At 53.8% G+C, this 26,637-nt stretch overlaps 1 protein-coding gene across 1 annotated transcript in view; it reads right to left on the bottom strand.

Annotated features, from left to right (window-relative positions):
- Window positions 1-26,637, bottom strand: part of CMIP (c-Maf inducing protein) — a 129,375-nt gene that overhangs the window by 76,433 nt on the left and 26,305 nt on the right. The window contains exons 2-3 of the mRNA XM_034639430.1: window positions 14,037-14,162; window positions 2,612-2,662 (exon numbers count right to left, since the gene is read on the bottom strand). Of these exons, the coding sequence (XP_034495321.1) occupies window positions 2,612-2,662; window positions 14,037-14,162 (177 nt within the window). The remainder of the gene's footprint in view (window positions 1-2,611; window positions 2,663-14,036; window positions 14,163-26,637) is intronic.

Genomic DNA, 26,637 nt, shown 5'->3' with positions numbered 1-26,637 from the left:
GTAACTGCATCTGAATTAATGAACAGTTCCTAGAATCTACCCAGACCCTAAGAGAACCAGAATTCAAACCCAGGTCTCTCAGCTCATTTCGCTAGCCTGAAGGGCTCCAAAACACCTTAAATTTCTTCACCATTTTAAAAAAGGAAGGAGAGCATGCCTCCTCCAATCTCCTCAAAACTGAAACCAAGTTGCTGACACTAAGATACCACTGCCACCTGGTGGCAGCATACCTAAATTATTGGGGGGGCCAATTGTCAAAGGGGGAAAACTGCCAGTGTCTTACACCTACCTAAGACACAGGTGAAAGCGTACTTGAAAGCGTACGCAGTGATAACAAAGGTCACCATCTACTACTTGGCAAAACGGCCACACTGCCAGGCATCTGCCAGTTCCTTGAAACTCTGACTTGGGTTTCCTGGATGCCTTTGTTTGTTTTAATTTTCTGGGATGGGGGGCTTTTGTTTGTTAAAATTTAACAACCATAAGAAACCAAACGCCCCCCAAATTGAGTGCAAACATCCAGGTCTTCCTGAACACTGCTGGAAGGCCAGGGACCCCTAATTCTGTACCTGTTCGATCAATCGTCTGAATCCCACACATAATACTTGACATTTAAATTTGTATGTTTTAAGGTTGTCACTTTCAAATCATCTTTCTAGCCAGTCTCTGAAATTCAGCTCTCCATGCCCACCACCTTAGTCATCCCTCCTAGCCGCACACGATTCACGAATTCCCCAAGCACTGCCTTTTCAGTGTTCCCATTGGCCTCAGACAATGGGTGAAGAACACGCAGACCAAGGCAGAGCTCTGTGGGAAACCACTGAAGACAGTCAGCCTCTCCCCTGACATGGGTCTGGGCCGCCTTTGCAATGAGGCCTTTCCCCACCTGTCAAGTGGGCAGTATGTCTCCAAGTACTTCCTGTCCCTTCCTGAGCTAAGACAAAGCAAGGCAATCACCTACTGAGCTTCCCACTCACTTGGAGAACACATATGGAGAACAGAAGGGGGAGGAGGCCAAGCAGCCGAGGTCTGTGGCAGTGAAATGGCCCCTTCATTCAGTAGCTCCCCAACCACACCATCCCTCTTCATCTTCCCTCCCCCTTGACTGCTCTGGCATTTAACTCCCAGCCGGCCCCCAGCAGGTCCTGACGTAAGCCCTGCCTGTCTTGGGACACACGGGGCCGCACAGAGCCAGGCCTCAGGGATGAGGGATAATCTTGCTGGGGAAACGGAGCTCTTAGCAGCTCCTGCTGACTCCATGAGCAGGAATGTGCCACCCTGCCTTCCTCGCTGCCACCCGCTGCCTTCTGCCTACATTCAGGAACCTGTGGGCATGAGAGAGACCTAGGTTTGCACCCTGCCTCCAGCCCTGACTAGTTATGGGAGCTGGGCTCCAGCCTAGCCTCACCTTCCTTCCCCATGCATAAAATGGGAGCAGTGACAGTCATCAGCCTTACAAGAGCTGTGGCAAGTGTGAAATGGCCACGATGAGCCCAGCTTCATGGTCCTGGCATGCAGTAGGTGCTCAATAAATTCTAATCCTTTCCCTCTGCAGCCTCAACTTGGAGACTTCTTGTTGAGCTGAGATTGCCACACGGGCACCAAGCGAGAGGACCGGCAGCTGTCGGGGGAGAGGGGAGGAGTGGCCCTCTTTGGGGCCAGGAATGTCATTTTCCAGGGTTGTATTTCCATCCTTGGGCCGGCTGTGACGAGAGTCCCTCAGAGGCACGGGAGGAATTCCGAGTGTTCCCTTGGTCAGCCCAACATGGCACGCGGTCTCACGCCCTGCAAAGGCCCAGCCGCTCACCCTCCGCGGCTCTCCAGCTTACTGTAACGATGACAGCTCAGGACACGCACCGGTCATTCCAGCCATAGTCTGCTGGCTCTCTGAGGCCACAGGACTGTCAAGGCTTGCTCTAAACTAAAAGATCAAAAGGCGGGTGGGGGGGTGGGCGGGGAGGCGGGGCATAAGGAGAAGCTGAGGGCACATTCCACACCCTGGAGCAGAACGTGAACTCCTTGGGCGGCTGGGAGGACCCTTCTCAGCAGATCTGGCCCCTGGGTCGTGAAAGTGACCAGCGGAGGACTCATTTCCTTATGTGCTAACAGGCTCTGGACCATCCTATGCAGAGGGTGAACAGCAAATATAGGCCAAAGATCCAGGTAACTGAAAGGAAGCGAAGACTGTGGAAGAATGGTTGGGTGTTTCAATCTCTGGTAGATTCACATTTGGAACAACCTTCAGAAGTTACTTTCAACGCACCATCTTGAGACCCTGAGCCCTGCCTCACCCGCCCCCTCAGGAGAGCCCCTGTTCTGAAAGCGAATGCTTCTATGCTCCTTTTGGGAGCAGGCACAATGCCAGAAAGCCCATGAGCAAAGTCAGCGGCCAACAGGGCAGGAATGTCATCGCAGGGAGGAAGGCATCGAACATGAGAGGGAGACGGGGGAGAGGCTTTTACACAATGGGACAAGGCTCCTCGGCTGAGCTGTCTGGAAGGCAAGAGATGTCCGCCTTCACACCTCTAGGTAACAGACTGGCTGTGAGCCTGCAGGAGGCGGCCCGGACAGAGTTCGGCCACCTTCAATGAGCCACCGACTCAGGACTTACCTTCCACTGCAGAGAATGGAACCACTGGTCTCGAAGGTAGCTGTTGGCAGCCTGCAACGACAAAAGAGGACAGCGAGGTCCAGTCACCAGCTTGCAGCATTTCAGGGCACAAGCACGCAGGGCCCGGCCTGCTCTATCCAGCAGGGTCTGCTCTGCGGCCCTCACACAGGAATTCACCCAGTGGAACCTTCTGGGTACAAAAGCAAAACAGAAGCGGCTACCAGCAGGATTTTCCTGAAATTAGACATCACTGCCACTGTGTGCTTATTTTGCTGGGTATGAGTGACTCCAGATGCTGGCGGCTGGTAACATTCACTGTACACGTATCTTGACTTATTTAGGATCATGGAAGGGGCCAGGATGAATGGAAAGAGGCATGGTGGTGGGATGCTGGGGGTGGGAGCGGCTTGGGTACCTCCTTTCCACCACACGCTGCTGCAGGTGCCTGGCCTTTGTGAGCCACATATGCTGTCGTCAGTCCTCACAACAGCCCTGTGAGGGGACTAGCCCTATGCCCCTTTCACAGAGGGACAAACTGGGACTCCAAGATCTCACGTCAACTAAGTGCATTCAAACCCAGGCAGGCTGGCTTCAAAGCCAACTGCAGAAGGTCAGGGAAGAAAGCACCCAGCCTTGAACTCAAGCAGACCTGAGTTAAAAATCACCACATGGGGGCAAAACCTTCCCAGATCCACACCACCCTCGTTCATAGACCTTGGCAACTTGGCCTAGATTTTCTCATCTGTAAGATGGGGCCATGAACTCTGACCTTGCAGGAATGTCGTGAGGACTGGGAAGGATTCCTGGGGAGCACAGAGAATCGGGCCTGGCACATAGCAGGAGGTCACACACAAATGCAGTCATTACTGTCATCACCACCACCATCATTAGTTCCTCTCAAATAAAACGTGGCCTAAGGAAGGCCCAGCCACCTCTCACGCATGCCCACGCATCAGCGCTAGGGTGCATGTGTGGGCTGGCTTGTTGGGTCCTTCCAAGTCTGCCCTGACAAGCTGGTACTGTCAGCATTGTCACTCCTATGGTACAAACGAGGAAACTGAGGCTCAGGGAGGTTAGGAGCTTTCCCACAGGCTCACAGGCAGTAGATGCGGGACCAAGACCTGAACCCGGACAGTCTGATGCATGCTGTAGAACACAGTTATGGCATTCCAGGCTTTCCACTGACCATCCCTAAGGGCAGAAATGCAGTGTCTGTTCTTGCCTGACCCCACAGTCCTCTGCTCTAAGTTGACCCTGACCTTGAAGGTCCAAGGACTCTCACAAAGGCCAGAGCCTCTTTCCAAGCATGAAAGTCCAACTTCTATTCCCCACCCATATGGACACACACATACATGCACGCACGCGCAGGTACAACTTCGGGGTCCCCCTCTGTCTGAGGATCCAGGTTCCCCACCCAAATTCTTGACGAAGCTCAGCTGCTCTCCCCAGGCAGAGTTCGGGGAAATCTCTGGGCTTGAACAAACGAACGAGCTCAGTGGCCAGTGCAGTGGGGTAGCCGACTTCTGTGGGCCAGCTCCGAGACTCGTTCCATATCTCAAACAGACTGAGGCTAGCCCACGGACGCAAGGCAAGTTTGCACCTCTGCCCTGAGTAAGGAGTGGGCCCGGGGACACCTTCCATGTGATCCTGGGACCTCTGCAGCAGCTGAGTCTCCAACAGACCTTCAGGGTTCAAGTTCCCTGAAGACACAGAGCCTGCACCACCTGACTGGGGAGGTGGAGGCCAAAGGGGAGCCTGCCATGGGACCAGCAGCACCCTGGAGAGTCTGTGGCTGAGTCACCTCCTATCAGTGCTGACCTAGCTCTGTGGTCTTGTGACAATTCTTGTTCATTAGGATGATAAAATACATCCCATGCTTAGGGAGAGCGAAGCAAAGATCCCAAACAATGAGATAATCCCTGTAAAATGCTTACTTAGCTCTGTGCCTGGCACGTGCAGACCCTCTACAAACAGCAGTGATCAGGATCTGGGCAGCCACGGCCAGTGGTGTGTTGATAAATGAGGAACGACAGGCTTTCCAGAATAAAAAAGCCCTGATCGCAGCATGTACCACCGTCTGTGCTGCAAGTGACCCCACCGTGGCTGATCCCGTGCCACAAGGGGGGATGCCCCTGGACCACGGATGGGAAGAGATGTGTAGGATCGGCCCCCAGGAGCTGGTAGCAGCCAGTCTGAGCCAGCCCCAGCATACGCACAGTCTGTGCTCTTTCACACATCAAGTTGGCCAGAGAGAGGGGCAGGTGTGGGAGACCAGACACAGGACCCCCAAAGACTGACCACATGCTAATCCTGGTGAATGTGTTACCGTAGGTGGCAAAGGGCCTTTGCAGATTTGAGTCAGTTAAGGACCTTGAGATGGGGACGTTACTCTGGATTATCTGGGGGAGCCACTGTCATCAGAAGGGTCCTGACAAGAGGGAGGCAGGAGGTCGGAGAGTCAGAGACACAGCAGAGGTTGGAGGGATATGGCCACAAGCCAAGGGGCACCAGCGAAGCTGGAGAAGGCAAGGAAACCCATTCTCCCAGGAGCTTCCAGAAGGAACTAGCCTGGGGATATCCTGATTCTAGTCCAGTGAGACCCGTGCTGGACTTCTGGCCTCTAGGACCGTGAACAAATAACACATTTGTGTTGTTTCGATGGCTACGTCTGTGGTAACTTGTCACAGCAGCTGTGGGAAACGAGTATGGGAGGTATGGCCACACTGGTTTAGTGCTGATGTGGGCTCTTCTATGGTTCTGAGGGAGCACAGTGGGCCTGGGCAGTGCCCATAAGGTGTCACTGGCTGGGCTGAATGGCTAAGTGAGGATAAAAAGGAAGACAGAGAAGACAGGAAGAAGAAGAGGGGGAGAAGTGTATTTCTCCCTCTTCTGTGTCCACCGGCCCCAGCACGCTGCCCCGCAAACACGTGCCCCTATGTGACCACCACCCTAGCCCCCGGGCCTGGGGCACCAGGTGACCGACCGGACCTGAACGAATGAATGAACAAATGAATGAGTGGACGGTGAGTTCCCTGAGGGCAGAATCTCATTTCTAAATCGCCAGCGCTGCTGAGCGTGCCTGGTACCATCAGGGCCGGGCGCGCAAGAACAAAGGAGCACATCAACAGCAAGCAGAGCAGTGGTTGTGAGCAGTAGATGGCGATGCCCGTCCTTTGCCTCGGCAACCTGTCCAACACACACACCTGTCTCCCTGGGGACCTGGTGCAGCCCCTTCCCATTCTGGGGACCTCCCCAACGTGTGAGCCCGTTAGGAGTCTTGTAGGGGGTCCTGGACCCCTCTCTTGCTTGAGGGTGAGCAGGTGATCTAGGCTGCGTCAGTCAGAAGCTCCTGCCCAGGGCTTTGGGTCTTGAGCAAAGTAACGTCAGAATGAAGGCGCTAAGAACTCATTATGAGGCTGAGCCTCGTCTTCCTGTGAAGGTGAATGCTAGGCTGGGACATGGTCCCGCCACCTGCCTCGGCTCCAGTCCATTTTCCAAGCCTGTTCTCTAGGCTCCCATCAACCCTTCTAGCATATTCCTTTTCTGCTGGAGATTGCCTGAGTCCATTTTGGCTGCTTACATCTGGGAGTCCTGACTGATCTGCAGGGCACCACTGGACCCTTCTTCCTGCTCAAAACTTTATGTTCCAAAGCACGTTCTCCGCAGGGGTTCCTCCTGAAGGAGCCAGCCAGCCCCCAAGCTGCGCCTTCTCCCGCTTCCATCTTGAGCCCTCCTGGCATCCCCTGCAGGCAGTCTGGCTCTGCCCAGACCTCAATGTGCGCAGCCTGCTGCGAAGTGGGAATGGCCGCATAGATTTCCTCTCCTGCCTGGCGCCCGGGACCTTGTCCCCAGGTCTCAGCTGGGTCCACTGTGTTCTGCCTTTCACAGCGGCCTCATGGCCTAGAAGGGGAGGAGGGTGTCTTCAGGGACACAACTCCATCTCACCTGCCCTGGTCACCTCGGCTCACAGCCTAAACTTCCAGGAAGAACACCCTGCACATTCCAAGCCTTTTCTCGTATGGGAGAGCGCGAGCCAGCTGCCCAGCCGTATCCATCCTCCCGGGAGTGTTTCAGCCGGAGGAGGTCGGCATTATGTTCTGGGAAGAAGGCAGGTTTGGGTTCCGCGGGGCAGTTTGTAGATCCCAGCGGCAAACAGCTGTGTGATTCCAGAGCTCCCCGCCTATAGTGCGGGCCCAGGAACTTGCCCCTCCGAGGCGCGGGCATGAGCTGAGATCCCGCAGGGCAGGAACACCAGCTGATGTGCCTCCCGGCACTGAGCTCACGCTCTGCACGCATCACTCTGAGGTGAGGAACTGAGGCTCAGAGCAGGTGGGAGGGCCCTGCCACCGCCCGGCCCCTGGGAGCTGACCCAGCCTTGCCCCTGACCACATCATCACCCTCACTGCCCGGGTTCCTTGTCTGGCACACACACCCCTTCTCTGAGCTCGAAGCTCCTCTCCTCCCACAGAACCTCGGCTGGGAGAACCCTCCCGTCTCTACTTCCCTGCACTCCTTCCCGCTACTCTCAGAGCCCCATCCTGCCCCTGGGGTTTACCTGTTCCACCCACAGGACTGGGAAAGGAGGCAGAGTCCAGTCGGATGAAGTGCCACCTCCCAAGTGAGGCTGGTGTCACCAAGTCCCCCCAGTGAACTCATTACACTAAGGCAAAGAGCAGAGGAGCCATCCAGGTGTCCAGGCGGAGACAGCAACTGTGCCCCACCCCACCTGCTAGGCTCATCATCCCCAGCACACTGGGAGGAGGGGCTGCTACACCCGAGAAGGCTGGCCGCATCTGTCCGACACACACACACACACAGAGGCAGTTTTGAAATACACCACGGACCACAGGTTAAGGACCCAACTCTAGCCCCACCTATCCCTTCCTGCCACACTTCTGGTGAGCAAGCCAAGGCCCAGACTTGCTGTGGTGTCATCGGTGTCCTCCCCCAACGTTTCTAGCTCTCCTCCCAGCCTGTGGTAGGACTGGTAGCCACGGGCTGGCTCGGCCGAAGGAGCACGAGTGGCCGTGACCCGAGTCACTTCCAGCGGAAGCCGTTGGGAAGCAGTGCGCTATGCAGCAGGGGGGCCCTTGCCATGGTAACCAGCAACATTCCAGATGGTGCCAGCTCCATCGGCAGTGCTCCCAGCTGACCCACGATGGACATGTAGCCTGAGTGAGAAATAATCAGTTGCTGTTTCGAGCCACTTAGAAGTGGGGACTGCTCGTCGCTGTAGCACAATCTAGCATGACCTGGCTGGCCTTCACACAGAACGTACATCCCACCAGGGACACTCTGTCTTCACCCCATCCTCCCCTGCCTGCTGAACGACTCATCTATCCTTCAGGTCTCACCTGAAATGCTTTCCCCTCACCATCCCCGACCACATCAGGTGATGATCTAACAGAACCACAGTCCTGCAATTGCTCAGCTCACTGTGTTCCTTCTCTCCAGCCTGTGAGCTCTGTGAGGTCAGGGACCATGTGTGACTTATTCACCACTGTGTCCACAAAATCCCGAGAGACGTTTGTTAAGTGAGAGATTGGCTGACTTGTCGAATGAATGATCAGATGGATACATGGTTGGACGGGTGATGGGTGGGTGGAAGGACTGAAGGATGGACGGATGATGGATGGGGAGATGGATGGACAGATGGGTGGACAGACAGATGTATAAATGGATTGGGTGGGTGGATAGCTAGATGGACGGATGAAGCGTCACCAATTCTGCTCACGGAAGAAAATTTCACGTGCAATAAAACTTCAAAGGAACTGTTCAGCCTTGAGACCCTCTTTTCCCTAAGGTGTACTTAAGAGCAAGCAATAGTCATGGTGGTCTGCTCCTGAACACCTACTGTGACCAGGCACAGAGCTAAGTATCTTACATGTCATACACTGATCCTCACACCATCCAAGGACACAGGCCTCGTGACTCTAGCTTACAGATAAATCATTGGCCCAGAGAGGTAATCCCTGCTTGCCCAAGGCTACACAGAGCACGGTGGAGCTGGGCTGGGGACTCAGGTCTGTCTGACCACACAGGCTGTCCACCCTGAACATGAGAGCCACGTGCCTGAGCTCCATGAGGCTTCCAGGAACTGGGCTGGGAAATCTGAAGGCATTATGCCAGTGAAAGGGGAGGAGGAAGGACTTGGCTCCGGTTCCAATCTCCAGGAGGCCCCACCCCGCAAACAAGAGGGTGGACCAGAACTTTCCTCTGGAAGAGGGGAGGTGCATCTCTTGCTGATGGAGCCAGACAGGGTGGCCTATGAACTGCTCCTTCCTTTGGTCTGTCTAGTTTTGAAGGAGGATGGAGGCTGCTGGGGGATGTCCAGGATCCCAGTGCAGGCAACTCTAAGTGCCTTCCAATGAAAGGGAGAGTGGCCCGGGCTGCGCCTGGCCCAGGGGACATGGCGAGTTTCTGCACAGGGATTCCATACTGCTGTGCGGGCAGCTGAGCCAAGACAACGTGGCCCCACGGGACGCGGGGCTTAGCTCAGAGTCCTGAGGGTCACTCGTTCAAGCATGGGAAAGAGCCCCTGGAAACAGGCAGGCCTGCCCAGGCCAGCGCCAACTTCTCCTAGCGATAAATCTTTCGAATACTGGAAGGGCGCCGTTCCAGGCAAATTCTGCCTAATTTCCTCTTCAAAAGTTGCCAAGTTCTCTCTTATTGTTGTATTGTCTCGAGAGGTGAGAAAAACAGCCAAGGGTGCACTGTGGGTGACTGTTCCCAAGTTCTCCTTCCTGGCCCAACTTCTTAGGGAAAAAACAGCACGTGCTTTTCAGACCGGAAAGCTCTTTCTCCCCTGCTTCCAGTAAGAAGCGAACCCACCCTGTCCCTGCCCCTGCCGCCTGGCCTCTGCAGATCGTCTCGGGAGAAGAGCCAGTCTCGGAGACCATCAGAAAAGGACAGGCTCCTTGTTCTGGTTCTGCCCGAAACCTGGTTTTAGGAGCAGGGGGCTCTGTCTACTTCTCATGGATGGGCAGACACCCAACCGCGAGGCAGAAATCCCCAGATGACCAGCGCCACAGGGCCCTTTAATGCTGGCCACCCCGACCGTGGGCCGGCAGGGAGCCCCCCGGGATACTTTCATTGCACCGTTTATGTTCTTATGTAGTTACCTCCTTACAATGAAACACCAGCACAAAGGGCGTTAAGGGGGGAAAGAAGATAAATAGGTCCTTTCTGCACCCAGGGATTCTAATAACATGGCATTAGGGAGCTCACGCTGAAAAACACAAAGCATCCAGAAACACACCAATTGGACCAGGCTGGGAGGCTGGCGCCTTTGTCTGGCGACTCGACCTGCTGGCTGAGTGCTCGGTGTCTCTGAGCTGGGAGAAGGCACGTTGGCCTAAGAGCGGCTCTTAACCTTCCCTGAACCCGGATAGGTCAGCTCCCAGGGGTCTGAGTGAGGCACCGATTCAAATTCTAACAAAGCAGCTTTGTAAGGAGGTCCCTGGGAGAGGGACAGAGGTTGGAGAGGGAGGAACAGAGGGAGGAGGAGACACAGAGGGAGTTAAGTTGAGAGGCGCAGAGAGAAGGGCTAGGGGTGGAGAGAGGCCTGGAGAAAAACCTCAGAGAAAGAGAAACTGCAAGAGAAACAGAGCAAAACACAGCAAGGGAGAGAGACAGAGAGAGAGAGGGAGAGATAGAGAGAGGGGGAGAGAGGGAGAGAGGGAGAGAGAAGGAGAAAGAGAGGGATGGGGGAGAGAAGGAGGAAGAGAAAGAGAGGGAGGGATGGAGAGAGAGGAAGAGAGAAGGAGAAAGACAGGGATGGGGGGAGGGAAAGAGTGAGGAAGAGAGAGAGAGTAGGGGGAGAGGGAGAGCCAGAGAGAGAGAGGGGGAGAGAGAGAGGGAACGGGGAGAGAGAGGGACAGAGAGAGAGAGAGAAGGGGAGAGAGAGAGAGAAGGAGAGACAGAGAGAAGGAGGGAGAGAGAGAGAATGGGGGGGAGAGAGAGATGGGGAGAGCAGAGAGGGAGAGGGACAGAGGGAGAGAGAAAGAGGGAGGGAAAGAAGGGGAGAGAGGGGTGGGGGGGAAGAGAGAGAGAGAGAGGAGGAAACAGATTCCCATGGATACGGAGAACCCGGCAGAGACTTCGGAGTGAGAGACGGGCAGGTGAGGGTGGGGACCCCTGCAAGCCCAACAGGATTCCTAGGTAGTGAACAGCCGCACACGTGCAGCAGGACAGGACCCTCTTCGGCGATGATAGAAGCCTGCAGACCGTCCAGCACGGCAAGGCTACTTCCTCCGGCAGGGAAGCAGTGCCTGGAGCAGGGGGTCAGAATGAAAAGTGCTAGGGTCCAGCCCCGTCCGGCAGAACTTTCTGTGATGATGGCAGCGTTCTTCCTCTGGGCTGTCCAATAAGCAACCACTAGGTCCATGTGGCTCCTGAGCCCTGGAAATGTGGCCAGTGGCCCGCGGATTTGCACTCTTCATTTGATGCAATACGTTACAACGCAGACAACCCTGTGTGGCCAGTGGCAGCTGCCGGACAGCACGACTCAAGGCATGTTCACCCTCTGCTGACCAGGAGCACCCAGACAGAGCTTGTCCCGTTGGCCTTGTCTCCCCGGGCACCCTGGGGGCCTCTCGGCCCGTCTTCCACCCACAGCAGGGAGGACTGCTCCATCATGCCACCACTCTGGGTCCTGTCATAAGAATCAGGACAAACCCAAAGCAACGCATCCTGCCAACTGTCACAAGGGCATGTGAGACGTGCCGTGCCTGGCACCTCAGAACACCAGCCTGGGGCTCCAGGTGCCCCCCAGCCACCTCACAATCACATGGGCCTCCCAGCCCAAAGCCCACCTCCAAGATGACTTGGAAGCCATTTATCTAAAAGACCGCCACACGCCACCCATGAATCACGGCGGGGGGGGGGGGTGGCGNAGGAAACAAGGTAGAAGCGGATGGAAGTGGTGGAAGGAGAGACTGAGGCGGGAGGGGGTGCTGCACCCACCTGGGCTCCCCCAGTAATGGGGGGAGGGCTGGGTCTGCTTCCCCGTCCTAGCTCCGAGTCCTGCCCTGCTGGTCCAGCCTCTGTCCACAGCGCCGGGGGGCAGCGAGCAAGTGAGCAAGGGCGATGCTGGAGCAGGCCCGCCTGTCAGCTCGGCAGGGGGAGCTCTGCCGTGAGGCCACCGCCGGATGCAGCCCCAGCCAGGCGAGTCATCACAGCCGGCCCGCAGCCACGGCCTGGGTTAAAGGGACATTCCACTGCCCAGCAACCCACATCCCTCCCAGCCTCACTGCTGTTTGGTCTTCCTTGGGGGTACGCTGCCCCCTCTGGCCCCAGAAGCAATGAGGCCCTCCTGCTGACGAAGCAACAACTGCTACACACCCAAAGAGATGGGGGCTCAGGGCCCTCCCTCCTCCAGCTGGACTATTTCAAGGTCCCCCCCCCACCGCTCCTGCCTCCCTCTGACACTCCCATATTCAGCCCTCTCTGCCCTGCAACTAGACGGCTCCCTCCTTTGTCCCCTTTACCACTTAAGAGCTTTCAATGGCTCCCTACTGCCCTCAGGATACAGCCTTGGCTTCTTCACTCAGCCCACAAGACCGGTAAAATCTGGCTGTGACCTAACAGCTCTGGACACATCCACGGGGCCCTGAACCTGCCTCCCCGCTCCTGCATTCATGTTTTGCACCTGTCTTCCCTCTGCCCTGAGTGTGTGCCCCCCATCCTGGCACACTCCTACTCACCCCTCTACACCCAGCTGTAATGTCACTGTCCCCGGGGAGCCTTCTCTGGAACCCCTAGGCTGAGTGAGTCACTCCCTGCTCCAGGCTCCTACTCCTCCAGGATGTGCCTCTATTTTAGCCGCTGTCTCTGCAGCCCCGTGTTTATAGCTCTGCTCCCCAGAGGGCCCCAGACCTCTTCAAGGATGGGGCCGAGGGGCTTATTTGCCTTCCTCCCCATCACAGGGGACAGACTGGCTCAACTTCTCCACAAAACCCCATTATTGCCCCCCTGAATCTTCCACTGCTGCTCAGACCCCAGCCCACAGGGGCCGGAAGGACAGACAGGAGAACTCTGCTGGCTGGAGGCGAGGAGGGAAGAGATGAGAGCACGTGAAAGAAAGAAAGATGGCCGGTGTGGAGGGTGCCAGAGTCAGGAAGGAAACACACAGGCAGGCACGGTTTTGGTGTTCTCCAAAAGATGACAGTAAAGAACAGGAGTTTTCTAAAGAATCAGCTGTTACAGTCAGCTTGTTGAGCCCTGCATTCCTCAGAGGCTGAACTGTGTGCCTCTTGGCTTGAATGCTGTTATACAATCTAGTGGCCACTTTGAAAACATGTTTTAGGGAAGCATCTCTTTGGGCTCAGGGCAGATTTCCCTGGAGTGACAGTTAGAAAGAAACTTTTTCTACAGGAAAGGCCTGTTCTCCCAACAGAGAGTGTACATTCTCTCTAATGAGGAGTCTCTGACTTGGGGTCCTTGCGGGAAATTGGGATGGCTCTGCCTGAATGATAAACATATCACACGTATATACTACAGCAATTCCTTTCTTGGTGGACCCACCTCTCCCCAGCCATAAGGTCTTAGTAGGACTATCAGAGTACACAACTGCCTATGGTCAAGGGTGGGTATGTAACGTAGGGTAGGGCATTCCCTGGGGTGTCTGGAACTACAGAAGACCAATTAGAATCTTCTATGAGATTTTATAGGAAGATACCAGAAGGAAAATGGGCTCTCACATTTTCGAAAGGACAGATGTCCATCTTTCCCATGTATGGAGGGAATTTCCCTGATAATGAAGCCAACAAACAGAAGCAGAGCCAGGAGATGGAGAGACAGAGAGGCACTGAATATTGGTATCACCTGACTCCTGGATCAAGTTATGCCTGAAGGCCTCTCTTAGACTTCCCAATTACCTTAAGACAGTTACAGCATCAAATTATCTTTTTGCTTCAGACAGTCTGAACATGTGCATCATTTCCAACCAACAGCACCCTTTCCCAAGGAGACAGCTCATATTTCCATCAGAGTCTCAGGACTTAGACCAACAAGAACCTCCTTTCTCACTTGAAGTACAGCAAAAGGTGGCATCCATTGCTTACTTGCTTTTCTATAGCCTTTTAAGGCCTAACAACAGGGCTTTGTGCCTCAGTTTCCTCATCTGTAAAATGGAGATCAGAAGTCCTATTTTCTCAGGTTCATTATGAGAAAAAGAAGCCTAAGATAGAAAGCTCCCGGGCTGCAGCAGGCATGCAGTGGGAGCTCAGCTGGGGCACATTCCCTCTTCCTTTCCCTCAGAGGGCTGCAGTTCTTACCTTTCTTACGTTGGAGAAAAGAGCGCCCTAAGCTAAACCACCTTTCCTCCTGGTAATTGGTTAGCTGCCTTCCTCTGAGGGAAAAGAGGAGGGTGAGGGCATGGGGGGCAGGGCAGAAGAAACTGCTTGCTTATGTTTGTCTCTCCTACCTGCAGTAAGACCGTTCCTCCAGGAATTGTGAGCTGTAAACAGTACTTCGGGGCGTTCTCCCAGGACAGCAGCTGAACGTCTTCGATAGCGCTGTAGGAGACGGAGTTTTCCATGTACCCAGTTGGCTGCAGCAAAAAAAAAAAAAAGAAAAAAGAGAAAAAGAAAGGACACACATTGGTTACAAGATCAGGCACAATATCCATGCCTCACAAGAAAGTTCCGGAAAACATCCCCACCCTGGCAACAAGTAGACTGGTACAGACACTGGGCACCTCTGGAAACCAAAGGAATTCCATCTTTCCTGGCTGGCAGCAGCCCAGCTGGCGGAAATGGGTCGTGGTGGAAACTTGCCCACGTGTTTGGGGGTGCAGAGTCAGGACCGGACTGGGGGCACCTTGAGGGCAAAGCCTGTGCATTGTTCCTCTACGCATCCGCGGGGCCCAGCACAGAGCAGAGTCTGGATCTCTCTGGCCCTCACTGTGGCCAAGCCACCACCTTCTCCTGCCCAGAAAGCAGTCACAGACCCCCACTGGTTTCCCTGTCTTGTCTTCCTCCACAGATGTGTGCTCCCCATCGATCACCCAGGGCCACATTCCACATTGGCACACTCGATCCCCTTTTCCCTGCTCAGTGTCCTTCCACAGCTCCCAGTGGCGCAAGCACGAAACCCACACTCCCGTCCACCCTCGCCAGGCCCACGGGTCTGGTCCTGCTCCTTCCTTGAGCCCCACCTGCTTTCTTTTCTTCATCCGCACACCCCAACAGTCTACCCGCCGATAGCATTGCAAACTCAACCTGCCCCTTGTCCCAGAAAGGTTGTGGAATGATCTCTGGCCTCTCTTCTTCTACTGTCCAGGCCTCAGCTCCACAGGGACTTTGGGGGGCCCTGCTACCCTCCAGACCCCATGACCCACCTGGTCACATCCCTCCCTGGACCCTCGGTACTCCCCACACCGTATTTAATTATTATGAACTTATATTATGTGTCATCTGCTGATGTCTGCCTCCTGGCCAGGCTGCAGCATGGCGAGGTCAGGCCCATGTCTGTCCTGGTCCCTGCCCTCTCTCCCCAGTGCCTGGCATGTGGCGAGGGCTCAACAACTTGTGTGGAAAGAAAGAATAGTGATAGCTATCATTGGTCAATGCTAGGGTGAGGGTGGGGAGAGAGAAAATTCATAGCCACTCATTGCTGAGTGAGCTCCCCTGTCCCGGAGAGAAGGCACCAGGAGCCCGGGGAATGCACTGGTCACCAGGTCCCAGCAGGGTCCTTGTCACTCTGACCCCAGGAAGCCACACTCGACCAGAATTCAGAGGCAAGTGTAACATAGCTGAAAAGGCAGAATCTAACAGCTAACATCTCCCAAGCCCTGACAGGCGCCAAGCACTCCGCAGGTAGGTGGCAAGCGCTCTCTCCTTCCCTCCACACAACGGTTCCACGGGGCAGGCGCCAGGGCCATCCCACTGCACAGATGGGGGAGCTGAAATGTCCAGTGACTTGCCCGTGGTCGGCCAGCTGGGAAGGGGGCTGGCCAGGGCTGAACTGAGCCGATGACTCAGGGATCAGCACCCCAGCCACTCCGCTGAGCTGCAAGCAAGAGGGGATGCGATCTACAATCCATGGCCTGACAGGATCATTTTAGTGTCAGGTTTCTGACCTCCGTGAGGTTTTAAATGTCCATTTCCGTCTGCCAAAGTTGAGGTACAGAGGTGCTGATGGTGGGGGTGGAGAGGGTTGAGGGCATGAGGTGCCTCAAATTTTCCGGATACGATCGGCCATAGGCTCAGGAAGTAAGAGAGATTGATCAATCAATTTGTTCATTCACTCATTCATTCATTTTATGTATTTATTAGGCGCCTATTACGTCACAGGCCCACATGCCAGGTGCTGGGGATACAGCAGTGGAGAAGACGGGAGCCCAGTGGTGCAAAGAGACACCAAACATACAAAATAGGCAAATAGCAAGCGCTGCACCAAGATTCCAAGTAGGAGCCCACGGGGCTAAGAGCTGCGACGCCTGGAGAGGCGGAGGCAACGTCCGTCCCGGAACCCCTGCCTGTGCCAAGGCCCAGGGGTGGGAATCTGCTGGGCATGTTCGGGGAGGAGCAGAAGGCCAAAGGGAGGAAGGCTCAGGTAAGAAATGCCTTGGAGAGATGGGCAGCCACCCCCAGAGGGACCCGTGGGCCCTGCCAGGGCTCCTGGAGCAGTGCTGCAGGGGGAACAGCCTCAGGAGGAGGGGGCAGAAGCAGGAACAGCCTGGAAGCTCCTGAACAGCCCGGGCGGTGCAACAAAGCTGCTGGGATCCGGGGGGCGGTGGGGGGCAGGGATGGGGCGGCAGCCAAGTTCATCCTGCCCTTCTCACTGGCACCAATCCCCGTAGCCGCTGTGTCTGACCGAGATGGTTACACCAGTACCTCCCAGAGGCAAATGTGTGGGCTCCCCTCACCCTTCACCCTATGCCGGCAGCCCATGCACTATTACGTTCTCCACATTCTGCTGCCTGTGACTCAGCTCCCACAGCACATCTTGTCCTGAGAATTTCGGTGAAACCAGGGGTCTGGAGGATGGGTTACACATTTATTTTCTGAACCCACGTTCAAATATTTGTCGTGTGCCACTGACTGTCTCCCCTGCTAGTGTTCCGACACCTTAGGACCAAGAATTTCCACCTGTTCTGTTCCAAGTGCCCAAACAGACCCTGGCATTTAGAAGCTGATCATTATTTTCTCAATAAATGAAGGAATATTTTCCTAAATGTAAAAGTGTTCATCCATGTACTACTTATAATCACTACACATAACATCCTTGAGAAGATGGTTTTTGTGATTCTTTTAAAAATTAAATTTAAAAATTAAAAATTAATTAATAAATTTTAAAAAAAATCTCCTTTAAGAAGCAATGGTACCTGATGTGCCAAACACCTCTCTGCATGGCCCTCACCCACCTCTCTCCCTCTTCAAGATCCGGTCGGCCTCCAAAGTCCAGCCCACTGACCCCTCCATACACCCAGAGGCCAGAGAACATGGGCTACGATGTGGCCACCAGCCCATGTGGAAACTGCCAGACCACACCATACCATATAAAGAAAGAAAGGCCCATTCCGAAAATTGTTAGGACTTGATTATTCAGACCAAGCAAGTGGCCAGGCTCGTTTCTCTAGAAGCACACCTTGAGGCCTCGAGGCCTCTGCTTCCCACCAGCCTCCTCAGGGCCCCGGAGACGGGACGAGGCTCTGCACTGTGGTGCTCGCACCAAGCCCGCGGCAGCTCACTCCAGGAGATGACTGCTCCTGACATGTGCCATTTCCAGGAGGCGGGGCTTGCTCACAGCCTGTGTCTGCCTTTCTCACGACCCTGCTTCAGTTCCCTCAATGTGGCCTTGATTAGAAGTTGCAACACAGGCTTTTTGGGGAAAGGTTGGGTATAAATAAATACGTACTGGTTTTTAATAGCAGATGTACTGTTTTCCCAGTTGGAAGCAATACTGGCTAAAAGCAAAATTTGTAGAATCAACAGGACCTGTGTTTGAGCCTCTTACTGTGTGATGTTATGCAAGTTACTGTACCTCTCTGAACCTATTTCATCCAATAGTAAAATGAAAATTTAATAGACAGGATTATTAGAAGAAGCCTTAAAGGAGATCCAGTTTGTCAAGGGCTTAGCACAGCACCTGAAACATTCCAAAAAGCTCAATAAAAGGAACTACTGTGAGAAACCATAAACTTTACCTCTGAGGTCCTCCTCCCCCAGACCCATAATTCAAGTGTAACCGTGAGAAAAACATCAGATAAACCCCAACTGAGGGAGGTTCCTCAAAACACCTGACCGATACCCATCAAAACCCAGGAAAGTCTGAGCGACTGTCCCCACTATGAGAGGCCTGTATCTACAGAGACCGACAACTCCATGCACTGTGGGATCCCCAATGGGGTCCCAGGACACAGAAAACACATTAGCTAAAAACAAAGGAAACTGAAGAAAGCATGGGCTTTAATAACAGCCTATCAATGTTGGTTCTCTGGTTGTGACAAAGGTATCACGTTTCTGTGAGATGCTAACCACCAGGGTAACGGGTTTGGGGTACATGGAAACTCTGTCACTTTTCTGTACGTCCTCACACTGCCCTAAAATAAAATGTTCATTAAGAGAAATAACTGCTGCCACGTTGTTACCAGGGTGTCTTCCCGGACAGAGCCTAGACGGGAGTCCAGGAGGCTTGCAAGGGAGAGGGGACGGATCGGGACTGAAAGCCGCCGAATGCTGCTCTTTGGATTCAGGTGTGAGCCACTGCTGCCCACGGACTCCTTCGTCCTCGGTACTTTCACACGGCTGGGACGGTTTCACAGATAACTGATAATTCCCTGGTACTCTGAACATGATGATCAGAGCGACAGCGGACGAGATTCCTCCATGGGGTAAAGGCTGAGTCAGATGAAAAGGAAAAATGAAATGCTCCTCCACCGGAGGGAAGCTAGGAGATCCAGCTCTGCGAGGTACGTTTCAGAGACGGTTATTTCTACACGTAGAAGCAAGGCGAGGCACACTGCATGATTCCCATCCACGTGACATTCCAGGATGAGCACAGCTACAGGGCCTGAAATCAGACCAACGGTCACCAGCGGCTGGGGAGCAGGAGGGGACCGCTACCAACAGGCACGGGGAACTTTCTGGGGTGATGGAAATATTCTGCATCCCCATCACGGTGGTAGCTACTTGCCTGTATACCTTTGTCAAGACTCACAAATCTGCACGCTCAAAGGGTGAATTTTCCTGAATGTAAATTATAACTCAAACCTGACTAAGGAAGGCAATGCGTCAATATTATAGATAATCTGGAAGATGATGAACGGGAGGCAACCTTTCAGATAAAATCACGTCAAGACCACTCATTAGCACTTTGGTGTATCACCTTCCTGAGGATTTTTTATACAAGACTTTTTTTTACAGAGCCCGAGTCATAACGGTACATATGATTTTGTAACTTGCCTTTTTCTTTCTTTCTTTTTTTTAAATACAATGGTACATCACACGCGCCTCCTATATTCTGGACAATAATTTCCAGAACTATCATTTAGTGGCTATAAAACATTTGGCTGCTCTTTATCATGGCTCCCCCCGCCCCCGACCATGGACAGTGTGGTTGTTTCATTTTACACTACTATAAACAACTCCACAATGAACATCCTTGTGAAACATGTTTTTCTACCCTATATTTAGGATTATTTCCTTAGGCCAGATTCCCAGAAATGGAATTACTGGGACAAAGGGCAAGAGCATATTTTACGTCATTGCCAAATTGCTCTCATTAAAGAGATATTAAGAGACCTGGGGGGCCCTGGCTAAGGCCGGGGGGGCCTTCATCCTGGGCCCCGAGTCTGGCTGGGTCCTGCTAGAAGCCATGCTCCGGCCCAGGTAAGTTCAGAGGGACCACCCTGGCCACCAACTGCCCATGAGGTGACTGTAGCGCTGGGGGCCAGGTCCCAGGAGTCTGCAAGCCAGGGTATGGGCTCCCGGGGATGCTACTTTCCCAATGGCAGGTGAGGAACAGGTCGGGATGCCTTTGTCCTTTTGCTCTGAGGATTGATGAGGGGCTAGTCTGGGGGGGTCTTGGGTCTCTACCGGACCAGGAAGAGAACATACTACTTCTGCTTCTGTTTCTGAGATGAGCTTCTTCTCTGGTGTCCCCTCAATGCCTGGATCTAGACTCAAGAAAGCAGAGCCTGGAGGGGCTTCATCAGGCCCCCAAGGGACCCCCAAAGGCCCTCAGAGCTGCCATTCCAAACTGGGCACCTTGTCAGACTTCCCGTGTAGAACGGGCAGGGAGTAGGGTGACCAAAGGCAGCACCCCCCTGGAGGCCCCCAGGCTTCACCTCCCCCTGCTTTCCAGGGGGCCAGCTCCCTCCCACCCAAACCTGCCTACTGGTTTCCATGGGGATTTCTCTAAAAGCCAATGTGAATCATGATGTCTGCGACCCCCAAGATAAGGCTCCAGGTTGACTCAAGGTACAAGTTGGGAAGGTGCCCAGCACCACTCCCGGGAAGGGGAGCGGGGAAGAGGCTCCTGGATCCCAAGAGGAGAAGCTGGTCTGGAAACACCCTCCATGAGCTCACTCCCCACGCCAGTGGACGTGGGAGGCTGGGGAACCTTGCCCCCCTGGGAACCTGGGCTGAGAACAGCAGGCTGTTTGTCACGGGGTGGGGGTAGGTGCCTCCCCAGTACCCTGCTGGGTGAGCCACGACACAGACAGGTCCCCTCTCTGCCTGCGTGGAAGTTGCTGGAGTCACCATGTCCGGGGACCTGCTCTGCACAGTCCGACTCCACGGGGCACCACCCACCTGCAATGAAGACGGGTTCGCTCCTGCCACTGGCCCCCTCAACACACAGCCTGGCCTCAAAAGAGAGACAGCAGGTCAGAGGACGGGGAAGTCCCTTCCAGCCCTTCTGGATAGTCAACAACAAGGACAATATAACAATGGCACCACTCCCTCCGTGGTGGTACCCTAGAAGGGCTCCGACTGGAGGAGAGGGTCCCCGCTCACCTTCCCCTGCTGCCTGTTAGAAAACGGAGATGAAATGCATGTGATACACAGTGAAACACTGGCCATTTTCAGATGTACAACTCAGTGACATTTCGTGCATTCACAATGTTATGTAACTTCACCTCAGGTTAGTTCTAAGACATTTTCAGCGCTCCACAAGGCGACTTCATCCCCGTGAAGTGGTCACTCCCTATCACCTCTCCCCCACAGGGCTGCTGACCACGGATTTGCCTGTGCGGACACTTCACCTTGACGGAATTATACAGCACATGGCCTTTCTCCCTGGCTCTTTTCGTGTCATGTTTTGGCGGTTCATCCACACAGAACCATCTATCAGTACTTTGCCCCTTTTTACAGCTGAGTAGTGTCCCACTGAATAGCTCTGCCACATTTGGTTTAGTCATTCATCAGCTGAAGGACATTTGGGTGGTTTCCACCTTTGGGGTATGGTGAAGAGTGCGTGACACGGTTTTTCAGTGACGAGAAAGGACAAAGGCTCTGCAAACACAAGTCTCGTGAAGCTCCTCCCACACACGAAGACACAAGCGCCCCTGGTCAACATTTCTGGAGCCGTGCCCATGTGGCCAGCACCATGCTGAGGACTTCATAGGTATGATCTCATATCACCACACCGCAAACACCGGCAGGGGGCTGCATTTATCCCTGTTGATCCACATGCTACAGACAAAACTGAGGTGCCGCGAGGGGAGGACGTGTCACAGACCCAGGATTCCATCTCATAACTGCCAGGACTGTGACCTCGGTCCCAGGCTCTGCCAACTCGTCCAGCCGGATCCAAACCCCGGCATGCATACCTCTGGGCACGCACACGGCAAACGTGCGCGACGCACAGAGGAGCCAGAACGTGAGGGTGCCGGGACCAGAACCTGGCACGGCCGGGGTCCGGGAATCTGCCTGCCTCCTGCCACCCAGCCCTGCAGGTCCCCAGGCCACCTACGGCTCCCCCTGGCCTCAAGGGCAGAAACCCACATGGGCTCATTTGGGAAAGGCCTGTCAAAATATTTTGATGTTCTCTTTAATCCCACAAAGGGAAAGTTGTACCGCAGAAGCAAAGCGGCGGTAACAATTTGCTGCTATATGGGTCAGTCTGGGCCCCAGTCCCGGAGCAAATCGCCTCAAATGCCTTTCACACTCCCCTCCCCTTGTTTCCATAAACCAAAGATACCCAACAAAATTTCAGCTTTTCTGGTTGTCCCAGGGCCACTGGTACTGCCGCCACCCACTGGTGAGCCGTGCTGCAGCCCAGCGATGCTCTTGGGCACACAGAGCTGCCTGCCGCTCCCCTTACTGGCCCCTGACCTGGAGATGCTGTGTCTGTTTGAACAGCTTCTCCAACCTTTCTCCCGATGCCAAATGGCTACTTCTTATTGCTGCCAGTGGACCTTCCCCTACACCCTACCTCACAAGATTACTGCTCTTCTGCTGCAGCCTGTGAAGCCAGAACACCAAGCTTGTTAGAACTATGTGTAAAGAAAGAGTAACTTGGTTTTGAACAAGAAAGTCATGAGAAAAACACACCCTTCTTGTGTTTTACGGTATTTGGTTTAGTCTTCTTTCCTTGGTTGTAGGGAACTTAATAATCAAGTTCTGCACAGCCTAAGCAACTCTAGCACAGCCCTGCCCGACAGAACCTTCTGTGACGACGGAGATGCTCTGTGTCTGCACGGTCCGGTGCAGTAGCCTCCTATGGGCCACTGAGCACAAGGAATGTGGCTAAGGCAACGGTCACCTCGGGACTGAATTCATGAGGTCATTCAACACACGGACCCCTCACATGTACAACCCAAGACCAGCATCTGGGGACACAGAAGTGAAGGCAAGGGACACGGCCCTACAATCATGGAGCTTTGGAGACAGGGAGGAGACAGATTACCCAGGAAAATGGGGGATGCTCATGGACAGAAATTTGTGTTCTCAGGGCATGGCACTGTTCACCTGTGCCCCTGGGGCACCTTTGACAGCTAGCTGCGCAACTGACCAAGTGAGTCTAGAAGGGAACGCGGATGGAGGGACCAGCCCTGGCTCGCACTGAATCCCCGAGTGGCTGGCAGCAGGCATGGGTGGCAGGCATCCCTCCTCTGCCCTAGTGTCAGGACCTCACGGGCTGGGAGCAACCCCACATGCTCCCCGTGCCCACCTCCCACCTCTGCATGGCCCTTTCCACATCCAGCCCTCCTGGGAGGCAGATATTACCATCACCCCCGAGACAGACTAGATGGAGGTTCTGAGCCTTGACCAACCACACAGAGCTATTTAGGACAGAGGTGGAAGGAGAACCGAGACCTTGGGTACATGTCCTGGCCTTTGTCTGTAACAGTGAGTTAAAAATCAGGGGGATGACCGCAGGGTGACACCACCACACCATCCTCCAGCAGAACAGCTCAGATGGGAAAGATAGTGACAAGCGTTGGCATACAGACAGAGCAGCTAGAATGCTCCTTCCACTTTGGAAAACTGCATTCGTATCTGCGAGAACTGGACACACGTATCCCCTGCAATCAGCTGTCCCATTCCTATGAACAAATGTTGACATATGTTCCCACGAAGACCTGTACACACATGCTGCCTAAGCACTCTGCAGCCCTGGACCAGAACAGACTGGAAACTACCCAAATGTCCATCAACGGAAGAATGGATGAAGAAAGTGTGGTATATTCACCCCGTGAAACACTACGCAACTGAGAAAGAATGACCTACGGCTACATAGAGCACGCAAATGAACCTAACGTTGAGGAAAAAGAAACCAGACACAGAAGCACAGAGTGCATACTTGCATTTATCTCAAGTCCAGAAGTCGGCAAAATCCCCTGCATGCTGTGAGAGGTCAGCGTACTGGTTACTGGGGGTGACCAGCTGTCTGGTTTGCCTGAGCCTGAGGGGGTTTCTTGCGACACTGGATGATCAGCACTAAAACCAGGAACGTTCTGGGAAAACTGGGATGAGCTGCTACACTACTGGTTACCTCCAAATGGGGACAGTGCTAGAAAGGTGCCAGAGGCGGTTTCTGTACTGTTCCAGGTCTTAATTCAGAGTGGTGGCAACACACTGTTAAAACGCACCCAGCAGGGCACAATACGTACACTTCTCTGCATGTATGTTATGCTTCGACAAAAGATTTTTTGAAAAATCACAAGTTTTAGAGTCGAATTCAGGCTCTACTGCTTGCTGGCTGTGTGGCCTTAGGCGAGTCACTTGGCCTCTCTGAGCCTCCATTCTCTCCCCTGCAAAAGTGAGACAGTATTCACACCCATTAGGATGGCTATTTTTAAAAAGGGAATCACAAGTGTTGGAGAAGATATGGGGAAATTAGAACCCTCAGCCACGCTGGCAGGAACATGGAATGGTGCAGCCACCTGGGAAAAGTTAACCATGAGTTTCCACATGACCTCTATGGGGAGTTTTATGGTATATGAATTACACTGCAATAAAAAAGGAAACAGTGTACCTATCTTAAGGGTGCTGTGGAAAGTAACAAAGGGCGCATCCTATGCTTAGCACCTGTGAGAACTTGCTAGCGTAACTACACAGGGTGGCTCCAGAAGGCAGCCAAGAGGGGGCTGCAGGCAGGGGCACGATGCAGTGAGGGTTCACCGTTGGAGCTCAGCGAGTTAAACTCTACTAAGCAGGAGCTCATTATACCAAGGTGATTATTTTCAAGCCTCAACAAGAAGGAAGGAGGGGCTTTGTGCAAACCTCTCCAGGTTCCTCCCTCACCCACAGATGACTCCAAAGAGATATGACAGAAAGGGGTGCTCTGGCTTGGAGTCGGCCTTGACTGCAGGGGTGATCAGCCAGCTCTGGAAGACCAAGGTCAAGCAGGACCCCATCTGTTAAATACTGCCTTCCCCAGATGCACTCACCACTCCCTCTTGCTTCATCTCAACCAAGCCCTCCACGCCCAGCCCATCTTGGGGGCCCGGGAGGGGCCACCTGGCACCAGAGCTGGGGCCCCTTCTCCTGTGGCCCAGACCTTGGCAGAGCAGTGCCTGGAGGCTGGGCCATGAGGGCAGGGCCAGCCAGGGCAGGCCAAGGCTGTTCTCCACGGACTGCACTCTGTGGAGACAGTCAGGAGGCATGTTCTGGCTCATTAATCATGAGTCCAGCCATGGCAGCTGCCCCCTTTTATGGACAAATGGCTCAAGAGGTTTAATGACAGAGGAAGAACTGATATTTCCATGTTCGGACTCTCCAACCTCAGTCACCACTGTGGGATGGAAATCGGAGTGCCCGGGGCGTGGTGCGCTCCCGTGCCACTGGGCACTTCTGCCATCCGAGGAGCTCATCAGGACTCTTGAGGGCTGTGCCGCTCGTTAGCATATTTCCACGCACCAAGTCAGGAAATATTTTTAGGGAGCAACAAAAGTCAAGCAAATCCCAGATGCCAGGCCCTCGGGCAGTCACAGGCACCATCTTGCCTATTCTCCACAAGGCCCCTGGGAAAGGGGCACTGCTGGGACTCCCATCGAGAGGGGAGGTGGAGAAAGAAGGGGAGGCTGGGAGCGGCTAAATGGTAGTCCCAGGTCACAGCTGGTCAGCAGAAAGTCCAGATCGTTGACTGGATCAGATCCATAACCTCTGTACCACGTTGCCTGCCCACTCTGCCGGACACTGGCCTGGGAGCCCCAAGATGGCCAGGGTGTGCCAGAGTGGGCCTCCTGATGGGAGGCGGGGGAGAGGTGTAGATGGGTAACAACAACACAACATGATAAGCACTGTAATTGAGAGGTGTAAGGTACAAAGGACAGGGGGCGGGGCGGAAACTCTGGGGAAAGCTTCTCAGAGTGACCTTTGAGCTGGGTCTTCAGGTGAGGACGGGAGTGCCGGGCACTCCCAGCAGAGAGAATGGAAAGTACAGGGAGCCCCAAGTGGGGGGACCCTGGTCTGCGAACAGGAAGTTGTGGGATGAGTGGGGAGGTTCAAGGATTCCTGAGGGGGCCTGAGATGGGACCCAGACCAGGGCACAGCCCTCCACTGCCCAACCTTCTCAGACTCTTGAATTTTCTCTCTCTCCTCTTTCTTTCTTTCTTTCTTTCTTTCTTTCTTTCTTTCTTTCTTCTTTCTTTCTTTCTTTCTCTCTCTCTCTCTCTCTTTCTCTTTCTTTCTTTCTTTCTTTCTTTCTTTCTTTCTTTCTTTCTCTTTCTTTCTTTCTTTCTTTCTTTCTTTCTTTCTTTCTTTCTTTCTTTCTTTCTTAAGTTAAGGCAGACATTACAAACAGTCAAGTGCATTAAATGTGGAAGTGCACGGGTTTTGCGTGTTCAGCAGGATGTATTCTGGGGCAGGCTCAGCCCTGCACAACCACCACCCAGGTCAAGATAACAGGACGCCTCCAGCTCTCCGGCAGGCTCCCCAGTGCCTCTCCCGTCTGCGCTACCTGGAGGTGTCTCTGTCTGGCATCTGTCACTGTAGGTCAGTTCTTGAACTTGTTACAAATGGAATCACACAGTAGACAGGCTGTGTCTGGCTCCTTCCGTTCAGCGAATTGCAGATGCATACATTTGGGGCTTCTTAATTGCAAAGCAGCGTTCCTTCCTATGTACCATGGACGTCAACGGATCTTTGGTTGTTTCCAGTTTGGGCTACTGTGTATAAAGCTGCTGTGAACACTTTTGTACATATTTGGGGTGGGCAGAGCAGAGACAAAAGTACTTGGGTAAATACCCAGGAGTGGGATTCCTGGGTGGCCACCGGGTCAAATGCTTGTATTTAAGCCCCAGAGACACATGTTCGCAAGGAATCACAGGCAAGTTTTACATGACAACAAGCTCCTTCATAGAGCCTCTGTCACAGGTAGTTATGCCTTGGAAAGAACAACGATTCCTGAGTTTGGAGGACAGAATCAGGCCAGTGACAGAGCTCAAATTTTCTCAAAAGGTGGAGCACATCTACCACAGAGGGGACTTCTGAGCCCCCCAGGACAGACAGCATCCTTCTCAAAACTAGACTCAGAGCCCACAGAGGAAGTGGTAGCAAAACAGCAACTTTGCGGCTACGGAGGCAGAAAGGGCCAGTCCTGCTCCCCTGACTGTCCAGTGTGCTCCCTGT

This window comes from Ailuropoda melanoleuca, chromosome 12 (assembly GCF_002007445.2).
Source record: "Ailuropoda melanoleuca isolate Jingjing chromosome 12, ASM200744v2, whole genome shotgun sequence".
NCBI classification, from domain to species: domain Eukaryota; kingdom Metazoa; phylum Chordata; class Mammalia; order Carnivora; family Ursidae; genus Ailuropoda; species Ailuropoda melanoleuca.
The sequence above is the reverse complement of the archived record's forward strand: the minus strand, read 5'-3'. Positions and strand labels throughout refer to the sequence as shown.